The sequence below is a fragment of the Thalassophryne amazonica genome, chromosome 8, assembly GCF_902500255.1.
Source record: "Thalassophryne amazonica chromosome 8, fThaAma1.1, whole genome shotgun sequence".
NCBI classification, from domain to species: Eukaryota; Metazoa; Chordata; class Actinopteri; order Batrachoidiformes; family Batrachoididae; genus Thalassophryne; species Thalassophryne amazonica.
In genome coordinates this window covers 31,303,244-31,322,339 of record NC_047110.1, presented here as the reverse complement: position 1 = coordinate 31,322,339, position 19,096 = coordinate 31,303,244, and the positions used below count along the sequence as shown (strand labels likewise).

General features: G+C 45.2%; 1 protein-coding gene across 4 annotated transcripts in view; it reads right to left on the bottom strand.

Annotated features, from left to right (window-relative positions):
* The window catches only part of LOC117515396 (unconventional myosin-IXa-like), a 261,979-nt gene that overhangs the window by 39,975 nt on the left and 202,908 nt on the right, over positions 1–19,096 (bottom strand). For all 4 annotated transcript variants that reach the window (XM_034175936.1, XM_034175938.1, XM_034175939.1 and 1 more), the window contains 3 exons: positions 15,138–15,235; positions 2,837–2,937; positions 610–830 (listed from right to left, as the gene is read on the bottom strand). In XM_034175936.1, coding sequence (XP_034031827.1) covers positions 610–830; positions 2,837–2,937; positions 15,138–15,235 — 420 coding nt within the window. The remainder of the gene's footprint in view (positions 1–609; positions 831–2,836; positions 2,938–15,137; positions 15,236–19,096) is intronic.

Genomic DNA, 19,096 nt, shown 5'->3' with positions numbered 1-19,096 from the left:
CTTTGAATTGCACCAGACCTGGCACACACATGGGGGTGGGTTCAAGTTTGTCAAAGGTCAACCACTGGGGTCAAACTAATTGGTGTCAAAGGACAAAAGTCATGTTTTTCTCACTGATCTGCATCAAAGTTGGCATACATATGTAGGTAGGTTCTGGTCAAATTTGCCAAAGATCAATCATTGGGGTCAAACACGTTGTGGTCAAATGTCAGACTGCCATTACCATTACTGTCTTCATGCCCATGGACACTACAGCATGGTAACACATACTATTAATAGTTGTTATTGGCTTCCTTTTGGTATATCGCAAACCACAGCTGGTCAGTATTGTGGAGTCACCACATCTGTGTATGACATCATCATCTCAACATAGCCTGTCAGCCACTGTCTGTAGTTGATGGAACACACATCGATGGAACCCAAACATTGCACTAATTTAAACTGGGTGTATTTAATTCATGTTTTAATTGTTTTTAACAAAAGTTACACCATCAGTAAAATAATTTTTTAATACCATATTGTTATTTAAATACATCAAGTAGGTTTACTCACTAAACATACTCAAGTCCACGTTTGTATGTACAAGAAGAGTGTGTTTGTGCTGTGAACCTTCTTCATGAGGAAGTCATTCATGCTACGGTAGTCGTGAGCCGAGGTGAGGATGTGCAATGCGTCATTTTGCCACTGAGCGGGTTCCAGAGTGATACTGCTGATCTTGACACTCCGGCGCCTCTTGATTTTAGGAGAAGGCTCCTTATTTTCTTTACTGTCTCTGACCACCCTTGAAGAAGATGACTCGAGGTCTGGACTGTGAGGAGGAGATGGCCCTTCTGGGAGGTAGGAGAAATAGGAACATGGAAACAGGGAAAAAAAATGTTGGGAAGGGGTTAAGGATGTTTGGTAAGATCAAGATGAGGCCCTCAGACTAAAAGTCTGAGGGCCTCATTTTGATGGTGTACGCAAAAAGGACTTGTGCATAGAGTTCAAGCCTATTTGGGATGTGTGCTAGCACATTTTTTGGATTAATGCAGCAGAAAATACCTGCACAAAGCTGGTTGCTGTATGGGAAAGGGTTGGATTTACTGTGTTCATTAATCATGGGTGTTTTGTAGTCTAGATAAAAACCAATCAGAATAGAACTTTTCCTTCCCTTTAAACAGCAGCACGTTGAGTACACAGTGCTATGGTATCAAGGAAGTGGACACAACTGAAATAATTTCTGGCTCTTTAAATTTTTAAATTTAACCTTTATTTAACCAGGTTAGTCCCACTGAGATCGATGTCTCTTTTACAAGGGAGACGTGGACAATTATAAAGTTTCCAATTCACCTAACCTGCATATCTGTTGGATTAGGGCAAAACTGTCAGTGTGCACAGCGGGCAGCGGCCACCACCAAAGCTCCCTGAGGTGAGGACTGCAACATGGAGAGCATTTCCACCCCCCCTAGACAGGGCAGAACTTTGGCTTGGTTTCTGATGGCCTCAGTTGCAAATGGATTCTGGTGATGGGTGATATGAACACACTAGTTCTGCACCTGACCACAGCTCATTTTTAGACCAACGTGCTCACAGGAGATCTAGTGGTGGTATTACTGTAACAAGGATCCTAAAACTTTTCTAACGTTGGATTGGACAGTCACTGCTGCAGCCGGTAGCAACTTTGTGACAGCGTGGTCAGGGCAACTGCTCGCAAATGGGCTATCTGTTCTCGTAGCCTCTACTGGCCGACCTGTCGGAAAGGGCTTCACTGACTCCAAAGAACCAGGATACCCAGAGGAGCCAGGGCAGAGTCTGTCTCAAATGTAACATAGAACATTAAGCTGAAATGTCAAGATGAAAGTTAGACACAGTTGTTGCCAACCAGTAAGATGGATGAGATTGCAGAAGCTTTCAACAGGAGAGGCTTTGTAATGGAATTAGGAGAATCAAACCATATGAAGCAGACTGGGGGTTGATGGCTTAGAGATTCATGTCTGCGAGGCATTGGATAAATAAGCAAGGGTTACTGACTCCAGGGGCTCCCAAACATTGATGATGTAATCATAACTGTACATTTTTTTTATTAAATTATGTGTTCATGCTGAATTTGATGTCAGCTATGTGTTTCAAAAAAGTTGGCACAAGTGCATTTTCACACAGGCATTGATGTGACAAGCTGAAATAATAAGATAAAGATAAATAAAATGAAACAAAATAAAATACCCTAGGCCTTCAGTTGAACAGATTGCTTGAGGTGCACCAATTTCCAGACATAAATGATCCAAAACTTTATGAACAATACTCCTAGAATGCAAAACACACTTCTCTTGCCTTGGCCACATCTGAGATGGTCGTAGAACATTCATGTCAGGTGTGGGAGCATGTGCTGGTGTCATGCGCTGTCGTATTCACCACACTACAGAACTGCACTGGGTCCTTGATAGCAACCATCCAGGCAAACAACCAGTCCATCCTCACCTCTCGAAAGTAACCATCTATCTACTGTGCCAAGCATGAAATATTGTTGTCTAGTTGGCCTTTTCCAGTTGGTGGGATACTCAACACTGAGGCACCCATGTAAAAGATCACGCACAAAGAAAGTGTGTCACATGACCAAACTGTTGGAGGTGGCATTGTTTAACTTTGCTAGCATCCAGGTTTCCTTCAATAACTGTTCATTTGACACAGATACACTGCTAATGGCCAAGTCCAGGAAGTCACTGAAAGCCTGAAACGTGTTCCAGGAAATCACACAAATGCAGACACACTGTCTCTGTGACTCACAGCACCAGGACACACTCCAAAACCTTATCTGACCTAAACATGACATGTTTGTGTCATTTTGTTTTTTTTTTACCATATGTCTCTTCAACTTCACTCCGGCTGGTATTTTTCTCTCTTGACAGCTTTTTCTCGCCGTGTTTCGACCTTCTCCAGAAATGCATCTTCCCTCTCATTCTGTAAAACCACAAACAACAACAAACTCACAAATAATAATAAAAAAAAACAAACTGCAATACAGGTTTAATCAATAAAAAAAAAGCAATTTATGACTGAGGAAAAGTCACAATAAAACTTATACTATGGTGTTGCAGTTAACAAGGTGGGCACCCAAACATAACAAAACGTTTGTCAAAAATGGGGCGATGTGGGTTAAGTTAATTAAGTGGTTATGAACACAATATGTCAATCACACACGGTGTGAAACACTGTGCATGGTTTCATTCTGTTCTTCACAGTAACGTTTCCTGCATCATTTCCTTGAGTCTGCAAGTATTGTTGTCTGAAACGGCTTCCTTTTTTTCGTAGAAAAACAACCGCATAAAGTATCACAATGGTGAATGATAAAGCTGTGATTTAAGCTGAAGTGAATTCATAACTAAGGTGTGGATTCATCATTTGGAAAGAAGTGAACTGAAGAAAGAGCTTCGCTTGTGCGTGCACTCACATACTCATTGTTGTGATCTCATGATAAAAATAACATCTGTCATTTTTGACATTTAACAATGTTCTAATGACAATATCTGAGCAGACACTAATAAATATCTGAGCTGTATTCTGCTCATGGAAATATGCACAGATGGACGTCTTTGCACCACATGGAATTTATGTATTTCAGGATGCTCTCTCACACACACACACACACACACACACACACACACACACACACACACACACACACACACACACACACACACACACACACACACACACACACACACACACACACACACACACTGATGGCTGCTCAGTCCCTACACTCTGTTCAATAAAACCATGAACAGCCTTTCACTCTTAAAGCTGCTCTTACATCTGGTTGGGTTTGGTTCCATTTGGTGCCGTAAATGGACTGCATTCATATCACGCTTTTCCATCTATATCAGAAGCTCAAACTGTTTTACAGTAATGCCTCACTTACACACCCACAGGCGATTTCTCTAAGACTGGAAAGGAAGCTCAGCTTCTCCTAAAATGTCAAAAATTAAATGGTCAAATATGTACAGTTGTGTAAGATTTCATTGACTGCAAATGCGTTAGAACACTTTCATCTCAAAGACGAGTTCGTTCAGAATCAGCTAACCACAAATTGACTGACTCGATTTTTTTTAACTTCTCATACATTCCTGTAGCATCAATGTCATAGATTTCAATAAATTGTTTTCTTATACGGTCTGTGGTCAGTGCATTTCTCTGTAGAAGCTGAGCGTCCGTTCACTTCAATGGGACTACATGGAACTGTTTTTTTCATTGCCTCAAAACTTGACAGTCACTGGATAAAAATGCCACGATTCTGTCCCGCTCCCAGACAGTCAGTGTCTCTGGGGCTGAATGGAGCTGTGGGCGGGCCTCAGCTGATGTGGATGGTGAGCTTCCGCATGATGATTGGAGGATCAGTCGAAAGGCTGAATCCTGTTTTGACTGACAGTTATTTTGAGATATACACTGTCAATCACTGGGAGCTCGGCAGTGATGGGACACTCGATTCCTTTTAGTGACTCGAGTTTGTATGAGTCATTCACGAAAGTGAATCGGGTTTTCAAGTCACTCAAGTCAATCACCCAGAGTGTGCGCAACGGAAAGTAAAAACAAGTTCCAAACCACTCCAGTCCCCAAATCACTGTGAAAAAGGCTAAAAATCAAGAAGTCTCCCACCCAGAAGTGGGAGTGGGTGTCTTCTTCTGTAATGGTTATGAAATAGATGGAATCTGAGGATCCAATCTCTCCCCCACCCCGCCACCCAGCCTCCCATTCTGAACAGTCGCATGGACTCTCAAAATTTTCTGTATACAGTGGGTTGCAAAAGTATTCAGCCCCTTGGTATTTCACACGTTTTAATTTGTTTATGGCATTTCAGATACAAATAGTAAATCAAGCTTCTCAATATAAAAACTTCAAAAATTAGCTTCCTTAGACTCAAACTGAAAATAAATCTCTACAAGTTGATATAAATTAAGTAAAAATATAAAAGCCAAGATGATGGGTTGCAATCACCCCCTTGTTATAATAACTGTAAATAGTCAGTTTAATTACTAGTTTTCTTCAGACACGTCAGGGGATGGATACATGAACATTTCCAAGTCACTGAATATGTCTTGAACTTTATTTACATCCGTTATGAAGAAATACAAACAGTATGGCACTCTATGGTAAATCTGTGTGGAGTAGACAGTTCTCAAAAACTGAGTGACTGTGCAACAAGGAGAAGAGTGAGGAAAGCCACCAAGACACCCAGACAACCTGGAAGAAGTTATAGGCTTCTGTTGATGTGATTGGAGAAATTGTGCATAGTGCATATTTTGCATTTTATATCCCCAGTTATACAGCTCCATGATAAAGTGGAACAGAGGAGGCTTTTCTTTCACCAAAACATCAAATCTAGGCTTACATATCAGATGTAATAAAGTTCAAGACATATTCAGTGGCTTGGAAATCTTCAAGTATCCATCCCCTGACTTGTCTGAGGAAAACTGGCAATTAAACTAATCATTTACAGGTATTATACCAAAGGGGCTGATTACTTATACAACCCATCGTCTTAACTTTTATATTTTTAATGAATTTATATGAAGTTGTAGAAATTTACTTTCAGTAAACTACAATTATCTACTTTCAGTAGATAATTTTAGGAATTTTTATATTGAAAATGTTGTGAAAGTGTAGGAACACGGACCCACAACAGGGGGCGTAAAATGAATGGGCAATGGATAAGCCAAACAGTAACAATTTAATGTTGTGAAGTGCACAACGGAATACAGACAAATACAGTTTTGGTAGTACAGACAATTATATGTTGAGTGACGTGTGGGCAGGCTTGAGGATAGGAGACGTCCGTCCAGAACCGAGCCGGATCCCACACGGCCCTCACCGCCAACGGACCTGAAGAGCCCCGGAGCCGCCAAGTCCTGGATCCCCAGATGGCCACCGTCTCCAGCTGTCAGACCTGGTACAGCTGGCAGAGAACAGAAACAGTATAGATGAGTGTGATTTCGCACACTCAGTACTTCCACAGTCTGTGTTCCTTTGGGAGGGAGCACCTCCACCTCCAATCACACACGTGCAGCTCCTGTCTAACCACTTATCTGGTTGGGATGTGAAGCGAAGCTGTCGCTGATCACACCAAACGCCAATCCCACAGATAATGTATCGCTTACAGGAAAATGGCTGCAAAGAAGTTCAGACAATAAGTCAGGGTTCAGACACAGCAAAGAATATTACCTCTTCTGGTAACTGATTTCTTGGCGAGGAGGTGGAGTTGCAGTCCGGCCTTTATGGTGATGGTGATGAGTTAGATGAGTGACAGCTAGTGCTGATGATAAGTGACAGCTGTCACTCCCAGTGGCTCCAACGCCCTCTCGTGCTTGAAGCCCGCACTTCAAGCAGGGCGCCATCTGGTGGTGGTGGGCCAGCAGTACCTCCTCTTCAGCGGCCCACACAACAGGACCCCCCCCCTCAACGGGCGCCTCCTGGCGCCCGACCAGGCTTGTCCGGGTGTAGAAGTCGGCCAGGAGGGCCGGGTCTAGGATGAAGCTCCTCTTCACCCAGGAGCGTTCTTCGGGTCCGTATCCCTCCCAGTCCACTAAGTACTGGAACCCCCGGCCCTTCCGACGGACGTCCAGGAGCCGGCGCACAATCCAAGCCGGCTCCCCGTCGATGATCCGGGCAGGTGGCGCCGCCGGTCCAGGGGCACAGAGTGGAGAGGTATGCCAGGGTTCGAGGCGCGACACATGAAAGACCGGATGAATCATGGTGAAAGGTCCTATGAATCTGTCCTTGAGTTTTTGGGATTCCACTTGCAGGGGGATGTCCTTTGTAGATAGCCAAACCGCCTGCCCGGGCTGATACGTAGGGGCTGGGGCACGCCGGCGGTCTGCATGGGCCTTAGCCCTCGTCCGGGGTTTGAGCAGGGCAGAGCGGGCGGTACGCCACACCCGACGGCACCTCCTCAGATGGGCCTGGACCAAGGGCACCCCGACCTCTCCCTCCACTAGCGGAAACAATGGGGGCTGGTACCCCAAACATACCTCAAACGGGGAGAGGCCGGTGGCAGATGACACTTGGCTATTATGAGTGTACTCAATCCAGGCCATATGGTTACTCCAGGCCGTCGGGTGCGCGGAGGTCACGCAGCGGAGGGCCTGCTCCAGTTCCTGGTTCGTCCGCTCTGCCTGCCCGTTTGTCTGGGGGTGGTACCCGGACGAGAGACTTACGGTGGCCCCCTGTTCCCTGCAGAAACTCCTCCAGACCTGGGAGGAGAACTGAGGACCACGATCTGAGACAATGTCCGATGGAATCCCATGCAGACGCACGACGTGGTGGACCAGGAGGTCTGCAGTCTCCTGTACCGTCGGGAGCTTCGGGAGGGCCACGAAGTGGGCCACCTTGGAGAACCGGTCCACTATCGTGAGGATGGCAGTCATACCCTGGGACGGCGGGAGGCCCGTGACGAAGTCCAGGCCGATGTGAGACCAGGGGCGATGAGGCACGGGCAGAGGCTGGAGGAGGCCTTGGGTCTTGTGGTGGTCGGCTTTGCCCCTGGCGCAGGTGGTGCAGGCCTGGATGTACTCCCGGATGTCGGTTTCCAGAGACGCCCACCAGAAGTGCTGCCGGACCACTGCCACGGTTCTTCGCACCCCTGGGTGGCAGGAGAGCTTGGAACCGTGACAGAAGTTCAGGACTGCAGCCCTGGCCTCTGGTGGGACGTACATCTTGTTCTTCGGTCCAGTCCCCGGGTCTGGGTTCCGTGTCAGGGCCTCCCGGACGGTCTTCTCCACGTCCCAGGTGAGGGTGGCCACGACAGTGGACTTGGGGATGATGGTTTCTGTTTGGTCTGACAGCTCGGTCCTGACTTCCTCCTCGTGCACCCGGGACAGGGCATCAGACCGTTGGTTCTTCGTCCCGGGGCGGTATGTGATCTGAAAGTCAAAACGCCCGAAGAACAGTGACCAGCGGGCTTGCCTGGGGTTCAGACGCTTGGCGGTCCGAATGTACTCCAGGTTCCGATGGTCTGTGAAAACCGTGAATGGTACCGAAGCTCCCTCCAACAGGTGTCTCCACTCCTCCAGAGCCTCCTTCACCGCAAGAAGTTCCCGATTGCCGACATCATAATTCCTTTCAGCCGGGGTCAACCTGCGGGAAAAGTGGGCACATGGGTGGAGAACCTTGTCGGACTCCCCGCTCTGGGATAGCACGGCTCCTATCCCTAAGTCAGAGGTGTCCACTTCAACTATAAACTGGCGATTTGGATCGGGCTGCACTAGGACTGGTGCAGTCGAGAACCGGCGTTTCAACTCCCTAAACGCGGCTTCGCACCGATCCGACCAGGTGAAGGGGACTTTTGTGGAGGTCAGGGCTGTCAGGGGGATAACTACCTGACTGTAGCCTTTGATGAACCTCCGGTAAAAATGAGCAAAACCGAGGAACTGCTGTAGTTTCCTACGGTTTGTTGGTTGGGGCCAATCTCTCACCGCCGCAACCTTGGCCGGATCAGGGGAGACGGAGTTGGAGGAGATTATAAACCCCAGGAAGGACAAAGAAGTACGGTGGAACTCGCACTTCTCGCCCTTCACAAACAGCCGGTTCTCCAACAACCGCTGCAGGATCTGACGTACATGCGTAACATGAGTCTCAGGATCCGGGGAAAAGATGAGTATATCGTCTAGATATACGAAGACAAACCGATGCAGGAAGTCCCGCAAGACGTCATTAACCAAGGCCTGGAACATCGCGGGCGCATTGGTGAGGCCGAACGGCATGACCAGGTACTCAAAGTGACCTAACGGGGTGTTAAATGCCATCTTCCACTCATCTCCCTTCCGGATCCGAACCAGGTGGTATGCATTCCTAAGATCCAGTTTTGTGAAAATTTGGGCTCCATGCAGGGGCATGAACACTGAATCCAACAGGGGCAAAGGTATCGATTGCGAACCGTGATCTCGTTCAGCCCTCTGTAGTCAATGCATGGACGGAGTCCGCCGTCTTTCTTGCCCACAAAAAAGAAACCTGCACCCATCGGGGAGGTGGAGTTCCGGATCAGCCCGGCAGCTAATGAGTCCCGGATGTAGCTCTCCATTGATTCTCGCTCAGGACGTGAGAGATTGTACAGCCTGCTGGACGGGTACTCAACGCCCGGGATCAAATCAATGGCGCAATCGTACGGTCGGTGCGGGGGAAGAGTGAGTGCCAGATCTTTGCTGAAGACGTCAGCAAGATCATGGTACTCCTCCGGTACCGCCGTCAGATTGGGGGGAATCTTGACCTCCTCACTAGCCGTCACACCAGGCGGAACCGAGGATCCGAGACATTCCCGGTGGCAGGTTTCGCTCCACTGAGCCACAACCCCAGACGGCCAATCAATCCGGGGATTGTGCTTTATCATCCAAGGATAACCCAAAATCACACGGGAGGTAGAAGGTGTTACATAAAACACAATCTCCTCCCTGTGTTTACCAGACACCACCAATGTCACTGGCTGTGTCTGGTGTGTGATTAGTGGAAGAAGGGTGCCATCTAGCGCCCGTACCGACAATGGTGACGGTAAGGCCACTAGAGGGAGCCCAACCTCCTTTGCCCATCTGCTATCCAGCAGATTCCCCTCCGACCCCGTGTCCACCAGTGCTGGGGCGTGAAGGGTTAGATCCCCACTCAGGATCGTAACTGCGATGCGTGCAGATCGTCGGGGTTTCCCCGCGTGAGTGCTATGACCCACCCTTAGCCCAGTCTCTAAGGACGAGTGCTGCTGTTTTGACCGTTTGGGGCAGTTTTTCTGCGTGTGCTCGGTTGAGCTGCAGTGAAAACACTCCCCACGGACCAGCCTCCTTTGTCTCTGATCTGATTTTTTGGCCCTGCTCGTTTCCTTAACAACGGCAGCAGGGGGAGCTGCTGCCGTTGTCGCCCCACGTGGAGTGCCCTGGCTGTGGAGCGTGGGGAAGACGGTTCCCTTTTGGACCCGGGAGGAAGAGGGACGGCTGGTGCCTGACCATGCCCTTCGTCTCGCTCCCGTCGGTGTTCTGTTAATCGGTTGTCTAATCGTATAACCAGATCAACAAGCCCATCAAAATCCCGCGGCTCGTCCTTAGCCAGCAGGTGCTCCTTCAGGACCGGAGACAGTCCGTTTATGAAGGTGACGCGGAGCGCAACGTTATTCCAGCCGGACCTCGCAGCCGCGATGCGGAAGTCGACAGCATACTCCGCTGCACTCCAACGCCCCTGTCTCATTGACAGCAGCACGTTCGAAGCAGTCTCGCCTCTATTGGGGGATCAAAAACCTGTTTGAACTCCCTCACAAACCCAGTATACGAGGGCTGTCAATAAAGTTACGGTCCTTTTTATTTTTTTCAAAAACTATATGGATTTCATTCATATGTTTTACGTCAGACATGCTTGAACCCTCGTGCGCATGCGTGAGTTTTTCCACGCCTGTCGGTGACGTCATTTGCCTGTGAGCACTCCTTGTGGGAGGAGTCGTCCAGCCCCTCGTCGGAATTCCTTTGTCTGAGAAGTTGCTGAGAGACTGGCGCTTTGTTTGATCAAAATTTTTTCTAAACCTGTGAGACACATCGAAGTGGACACGGTTCGAAAAATTAAGCTGGTTTTCAGTGAAAATTTTAACGGCTGATGAGAGATTTTGAGGTGATTCTGTCGCTTTAAGGACTTTTCACGGTGTGAGACGTCGCGCAGCACTCCCAGGCGCCGTCATCAGCCTGTTCAAGCTGAAAACCTCCACATTTCAGGCTCTATTGATCCAGGACGTCGTGAGAGAACAGAGAAGTTTCAGAAGAAGTCGGTTTCAGCATTTTATCCGGATATTCCACTGTTAAAGGAGATTTTTTTAATGAAAGACGTGCGGACGGGTCCGCGCGTCGGGACGCAGCCGCCGCGACGCTCCGCCACAGGAAAAACACCTCTGTTGAAAGCCTTAAGGACAAGTTGGAACATGTCCTGCCTGTTAAACAATTTCTCATATACTCACTCCACTGAAAGCCATCAAAAGCCGCCTGGATTTTACAAATGGTTATCAACACGGAGGTGTTTTTCCTGTGCCGCCGCACCGCGTCGGCTGCGTCCCAACGCGCGGATCCGTCCGCACGTCTTTCATTAAAAAAATCTCCTTTAACAGTGGAATATCCGGATAAAATGCTGAAACCGACTTCTTCTGAAACTTCTCTGTTCTCTCACGACGTCCTGGATCAATAGAGCCTGAAATGTGGAGGTTTTCAGCTTGAACAGGCTGAGAGCGCTGCACGACGTCTCGCACCGTGGGAAGTCCTTAAAGCGACAGAATCACCTCAAAATCTCTCATCAGCTGTTAAAATTTTCACTGAAAACCAGCTTAATTTTTCGAACCGTGTCCACTTCGATGTGTCTCACAGGTTTAGAAAAAATTTTGATCAAACAACGCGCCAGTCTCTCAGCAATTTCTCAGACAAAGGAATTCCGACGAGGGGCTGGACGACTCCTCCCACAAGGAGTGCTCACAGGCGAATGACGTCACTGACAGGCGTGGAAAAACTCACGCATGCGCACAAGGGTTCAAGCATGTCTGACGTAAAAACATATGAATGAAATCCATATAGTTTTTGAAAAAAATAAAAAGGACCGTTACTTTATTGACAGCCCTCGTATGTCCTTAGAAGCCATGAATTTTGCTGCCAGAGCACCGTAACCCAGGCGCGTGCCTCTCCTCGAAGCAAATTTATCACGTAAGCCACCCGGCTAGCGTCTGACGCGTACATGACGGGACGCTGTGAAAAGACGAGCGAGCACTGCATCAAGAAGTCCGTGCACGTCTCGACAAAGCCTCCAACGGCTCCGGAGGGCTTATGTATGCTTCAGGGGACGGTGGGGGGGTTCGTTGAACGACTAGCGGAATGTCTGTCTCTGGCACTCGATCAGCAGGAGGAGGTGCTGCAGCAGCACCCTGAGCATGCGCTTCCACCTGGGCGGTGAGAGCCTCCATCCTCCGATTGAGAATAACGTTCTGCTCAGTAACTAAGTCCAACCGAGCAGTAAAAGCGGTTAAGATTTGCTGCAGCTCACCTAACACGCCTCCTGCTGACGCCTGTGCACCTCGCTCTTCCATTGGCTGTTCAAGTGATGGTTGACGCCCCTCGGGATCCATGACGCTGGCCGAGAAATCCTGTTGTGAAAGTGTAGGAACACGGACCCACAACAGGGGGCGTAAAATGAACGGGCAATGGATAAGCCAAACAGTAACAATTTAATGTTGTGAAGTGCACAACGGAATACAGACAAATACAGTTTTGGTAGTACAGACAATTATATGTTGAGTGACGTGTGGGCAGGCTTGAGGATAGGAGACGTCCGTCCAGAACCGAGCCGGATCCCACACGGCCCTCACCGCCAACGGACCTGAAGAACACCGGAGCCGCCAAGTCCTGGATCCCTAGGTGGCCACCGTCTCCAGCTGTCAAACCTGGTACTGATGGCAGAGAACAGAAACAGTATAGATGAGTGTGAGTTCGCACACTCAGTACTTCCACAGTCTGTGTTCCTTTGGGAGGGAGCACCTCCACCTCCAATCACACACACGTGCAGCTCCTGTCTAACCACTTATCTGGTTGGGGTGTGAAACGAAGCCGTCGCTGATCACACCAAACGCCAATCCCACAGATAAGGTATTGCTTACAGGAAAATGGCTGCAAAGAAGTTCAGACAATAAGTCAGGGTTCAGACACAGCAGAGAATATTACCTCTTCTGGTAACTGATTTCTCGGCGAGGAGGTGGAGTTGCAGTCCGGCCTTTATGGTGATGGTGATGAGTTAGATGAGTGACAGCTGGTGCTGATGATAAGTGACAGCTGTCACTCCCAGTGGCTCCGACGCCCTCTCGTGCTTGAAGCCCGCACTTCAAGCAGGGCGCCATCTGGTGGTGGTGGGCCAGCAGTACCTCCTCTTCAGCGGCCCACACAACAGAAAAGCCTGATTTACTTTTTGCATTTGAAATGCCATAAACAAATTAAAATGTGTGAAATACCAAGGGGCTGAATACTTTTGCAAGCCACTGTATTTGTATTGTCAATTTTGTCGGTAGCATCGCCCAAGCAGAGGGTCACCCCACTGAGTCTAGTCTCCTTGAGTGGTGAACGGTGCGGAGCAGCGAGTTTCTCGGGTAAGGGAGGGGCTCTATGAACTCAGAGGGTGAGCGAGTGAGCTGTGAGCTACTGGGTCAGTCAATTGTACTTTTCTGTGTCAGCCTGTGATACAGCTCAGCTCGGTACAGAAGGGAGAGAAGACAGGGGAGTTGAGTTGAAATAATGACCCGAGCCGCTGCTTCAGCCATGGAGCTAGTACAGCAATTAGCTTGATACATTTACGCAACAGCAGTTAGAATAAGAGTTGTGTGGCATGTCACCTCTTTGCAGGTAGCTGGCAGCAGCAGCTAATGGAGCAGTGAATGAGTTAATGGAGACAATGACTTGCAACTCCCGAGCCACTAAAAAGAATCTTGAGTTTTGAACAATTCGTTCATGAATCGCACATCACTAGAGCTCAGTTCCTTCGCAGATTTTGCAAGTGAAGTTGAAAGACAAAGTGCATCCCATTTGTTGGTATTTGCTTGGTGAAATTACTTGACCATTTCCATTGTTCATTTCTTACACTATAAATAAAACACACTCATAGTATTTCCTTGTTTCAGTTTAACGTAATTTCAACATTTCCTTGTTCAAGTTTAATATTGTTTCCTTAGTTCGTTTTATCAATCATTCATAGTGTTGGCTAGGTCAGAGTGAACACACGATGGCAGACGATGCTAATATTGTCAACCTGATTTTGGAAAAGCCATTTGATAGTTTTCCTTACAAGGAGAAACTCTGAATTAAACAGCAGGGCAGAGCAACACCTAAAATTAATTTGGTGCCAAAAGTAGGGAAAGTAACAGGTCTTTTCGACAAAGTTAGCTGGCTGGCTGGAAGTGCTGTGACAAAGAAAATGTACTGTTGGTGTCTTGATGAAACCATCTCAGGGATGTCTTGTCTGGTCAAAATTGGGTTTTGGGGATCTGTCAAACTTTGACCAGGCATATAAAAGATATTGAAAGAGCAACTTCAAGTCCTGGATTCAAATCAGGACTTACAGAGTAACAGAGGAAAGCTGTGTGATTTCTTGGTTTTTCTAAAAGACATGGAGTTGGACAGTGCAATCCCTCAGCTGAACAAACTGTTATCATTAGTGGCAACAATTGGAGCTACATCTGCAGGTGTAGAAAGGAGCTTCTCCTGTTTAAAAAGGCTTAAAGCTAGGGTAGGTAACTCTGTTCAAAAACACTTTTTGTTATATTGGGTGAAATGGTCCGTCTATCCTAACAGTCATCAATACATTATGTATTCAGAAAAAGGAACGAAAAAATTAGACGTCTGTAGCAGCTGTAGGATCGATAAAACTCAGACCAATATAAGCCTCGCGGTCTGCTCTCAAAAAAACAATCAGATGCCTTCATATCGAGTTCTTCCTGCTCGTGTCACCAGGCTCAACGTCCCCCTCTGTCCCTCCCTCCGCCACGCGTGGACACTCATCTCGTTTCACCAAACAAGTTCACTTTGGTACAATGGCAGAGTGAATACAGCCAAAACGTCCACTTCCACCAGATTGTGCCATGTCGGATTAATCATTTTCTCTGCAAATTGGCTGTTGAAAATGGCTGTAATCACTTCCTGAATCACAGAGGAGGCTCCAGCTTCAGCCGTTCGCACGCGCCAAACACGCTACAGAAAGCATTTTGAGCCGTCTAAACAGGTAATCTGTTATGTTTACATTGTCATGGTTTGGTAAGACAGTTCTGTGTTCTTTCCTTGTGTGCATCTGTTAAATATATTTATAACAGATTTAACTTCTTGTTATAATCCTTCAAACGAGCTGCGCTCTGATGCGATCCGCTGATGTCACCACTCCCTTGTTCACTTCTTTACTTCACTTGACGAGCTGAAATGTTAAAAAAAAATCTTTCACACATAAATGTCGTGCTATGTGGCACGATTTAATCGCCAACACGATGTGCAATTGTGATAGAAAACACTGGGCTTATAAAACATGACAGAATTCTACTTCTTTCAAAAAGCAGTGACAATTTTAAATTTAAATTTAAATTTAAATTTAAATTTTAAATTTAAACCTTGACAAGAGACAACTGGTGACTCTACCTTCCATCATGACTGGATGTCTTTCTGAGGACCTCCACCTTGCCCAGGTCTCCTGAGGACATGGTCTTGTGGATCTTCTTCTGGTCTTTGTGTGAAGTCTGGAGAGCAGAAAGGAAAGTCAGGGAGCAGAAGAATATATTTCTGAACCTCTTCTTTTCCTTCAGAAGACATCTTTTCAATAATTAACTTACAGGGTTCATATTTTACACCAGCTAATTCCATACTGTAGACAACAGAGGAAAATGCTGATTGTTTTGTCTGGATCAGGATTAAAATCTGGTTTTACAGGTGTGGAACTGACCAAATTAATTTTAGGATTGTTAACCCCCAAAACATGAATCAGCTGCAAATCGTGAATTATCCGCAAACGTTAACTGCAAAACGTGAATGCTGATGGTTGTCTCCTGCTGGTTATACTACATCACTTCATTTGGAAAAATGTGCAAAAACTGAATTTTTGTGAATTAGTGAATTGTATTGCTCATTTTCTGACTTATTTTAATGATACAAAATCACTAACATTCAATTTTTTGCATATTTTTCTAAACTGAGTGCTGTAGTATAACCAGCAGACCGGTCATAGGGTTTGCGATCAAGATTTCCTATAGTAATTGATCCGTAAACTGAAATCCAAATCCATATCTATATATATATATATATATATATATATATATATATATATATATATATATATATATATATATATATATATATATATATCATGAATGATATTCACATGTGCGAGACACGTTTTGGGTATTAACAGGCTCATTTTATTATCTCCACCAGATGACATGCACCATGGTGGATGTCATACGTTTTATCTTTAAACTTTTAACATGCACAACTTGAGGCTTGAATCTTTGCAAAAGAGGTGGGGGAGGTTCAAGTCAATCTGCTTCTCAAAAAACGTGTGGACAGACTTCAACAAAATATTGTGGGAAAGTTGTGCTCCTGTCAGGATAGATGGGATTAAATTTTCCATGATAAACATCTGCCACAAAAATGCTTCTTCCCTCTTTAAGTTCTTTAACAATGGGTTTACATGGACAATAATATTCTGATCTTAATCTTATCAAGATGATATTCTGATTAAGACACTACCACATTATATTAATCAGAGTATAAAATAATCTGATTAAGATGTGGCGTATTCTGATTCCATTCAGATTAACATGTAAGCACCTCAGACTATGACGTCCCACTGGTGGTTTTACTCGTATTTTGCAACACACAAAACATAGGGGACATAATGGGAATATGAATACTTTAAGCATTCACGCAACACCATAATCTAAATATGGTCTCATTTACAATAAAATCAATAATTAAATTATTGCTGTCCATGTAAACAGTCATTGTCACATGGCTCTATTCTTGTTCTATTTTTACCTTATGATGTCATAAAGATTTACTGGCACACAGTTTGGAAGACCCCCCTCTGGTGGCTGTCAGAGGTAATAATATTTGCCTATTACTAATCTGGCAGGGCTACCTGCTCTTTGGATGCCATTCTGATCTAAACATGTGTCAATCAATTACATAATTTTCCAAATATTGATATGTTTTTCTATAGAACAGAGAAGAAAATCCAAAATCACATTTCTAAGTAGCTACATACTACGTTTAGCATGCTCAGTGTTTACTAAATCTGTGACAATCACTGTGAACAACATTAATAATGTTAAGAGGAAAAGAGAAGACATGCTGGTGAGGTCCTGTTAGAAAAATCAGAGAATAACATCAGTGTGAAGTTTCTGTGTTGATTATTTCAGCATGCAGCTGGTGCGGCGTGCAGCATATCTCTCAGTGTGTGAAATGTGAGTGGAGAAGATTGGTCAGTCCAGTGGTCAGTGCTGTACTCCCAACACATCTGGTCACCGTCTGGTCACTGTGTCATTTAAAGTTTTTTTTTAATTTAAACCAGAAAACAACGTTTTTTGAGGGGGAGGGGGGGCTTGCCTAAAAATAACAGATAAATACATGAAGTTGAGCTTTCACGTGTTCTCTAAGATATGAATAACTCGACCAAATCTTAGACTTGGAAACATCCTGGACTGAAATGTAGTCTAGCTCCAGTGCTCTGTAACAGGTTTTATGTCTGTGCATCAGTATTTACTGCACACACGTGGATCCGAGTGACTCAAACCTCAATCAAGGAAAAAATAAAGTGTTTAAACTTCAAACAGTGCTTCAAGTGTGTTTCTTTCTTAAAAACAAACAAACACAGTGCTGCCATCATTGTTCTTTCTGAGCAGTTTCACAGTTTCATAGAATTACTTTCCCAGCTTTGTTGAGGTATATTACTTTGATGTACAACCCCTGGCAATAATTATGGAATTACCGGCCTCGGAGGATGTTCATTCAGTTGTTTAATTTTGTACAAAAAAAGCAGATCACAGACATGACACAAAACTAAAGTCATTTCAAATGACAACTTTCTGGCTTAAATAAACACTGTAAGAAATCAGGAAAAATAATTGTGGCAGTCAGTAATGGTTACTTTTTTAGACCAAGCAGAGGGAAAAAAATATGGACTCACTCAATTCTGAGGAATAAATTATGGAATCACCCTGTACATTTTCATCCCCAAAACTAACACCTGCATCAAATCAGATCTGCTCGTTAGTCTGCATCTAAAAAGGAGTGATCACACCTTGGAGAGCTGTTGCACCAAGTGGACTGACATGAATCATGGCTCTAGATGTCAATTGAAACAAAGGAGAGGATTATCAAACTCTTAAAAGAGGGTAAATCATCACGCAATGTTGCAAAAGATGTTGGTTGTTCACAGTCAGCTGTGTCTAAACTCTGGACCAAATACAAACAACTTGGGAAGGTTGTTAAAGGCAAACATACTGGTAGACCAAGGAAGACACCAAAGCGTCAAGACAGAAAACTTAAAGCAATATGTCTCAAAAATCGAAAATGCACAACAAAACAAATAAGGAACGAATGGGAGGAAACTGGAGTCAACGTCTGTGACCGAACTGTAAGAAACCGCCTAAAGGAAATGGGATTTACATACAGAAAAGCTAAACGAAAGCCATCATTAACAGAAAATTAAACAGAAAAAACAAGGTTACAATGGGCTAAGGAAAAGCAATCGTGGACTGTGGATGACTGGATGAAAGTCATATTCAGCGATGAATCTCGAATCTGCATTGGGCAAGGTGATGATGCTGGAACTTTTGTTTGGTGCCGTTCCAATGAGATTTATAAAGATGATTGTAAATTTCCACAGTCATTGATGATATGGGGCTGCATGTCAGGTAAAGGCACTGGGGAGATGGCTGTCATTACATCATCAATAAATGCACAAGTTTACGTTGATATTTTGGACACTTTTCTTATCCCATCAATTGAAAGGATGTTTGGGGATGATGAAATCATTTTTCAAGATGATAATGCATCTTGCCATACAGCAAAAACTGTGAAAACATTCCTTGCAAAAAGACACATAGGGTCAATGTCATGGCCTGCAAATAGTCCAGATCTTAATCCAATTGAAAATCTTTGGTGGAAGTTGAAGAAACTGGTCCATGACAAGGCTCCAACCTGCAAAGCTGATCTGGCAACAGCAATCAGAGAAAGTTGGAGCCAGATTGATGAAGAGTACTGTTTGTCACTAAGTCCATGCCTCAGAGACTGCAAGCTGTTATAAAAGCCAGAGGTGGTGCAACAAAATACTAGTGATGTGTTGGAGCGTTCTTTTGTTTTTCATGATTCCATAATTTTTTCCTCAGAATTGAGTGATTCCATATTTTTTTCCCCTCTGCTTGGTCTAAAAAAGTAACTGTTACTGACTGCCACAATTTTTTCCCTGATTGCTTATAGTGTTTCTTAAAGCCAGAAAGTTGCCATTTGAAATTACTTTAGTTTTGTGTCATGTCTGTGATCTGCTTTTTTTCTACAAAATTAAACAACTGAATGAACATCCTCCGAGGCCGGTGATTCCA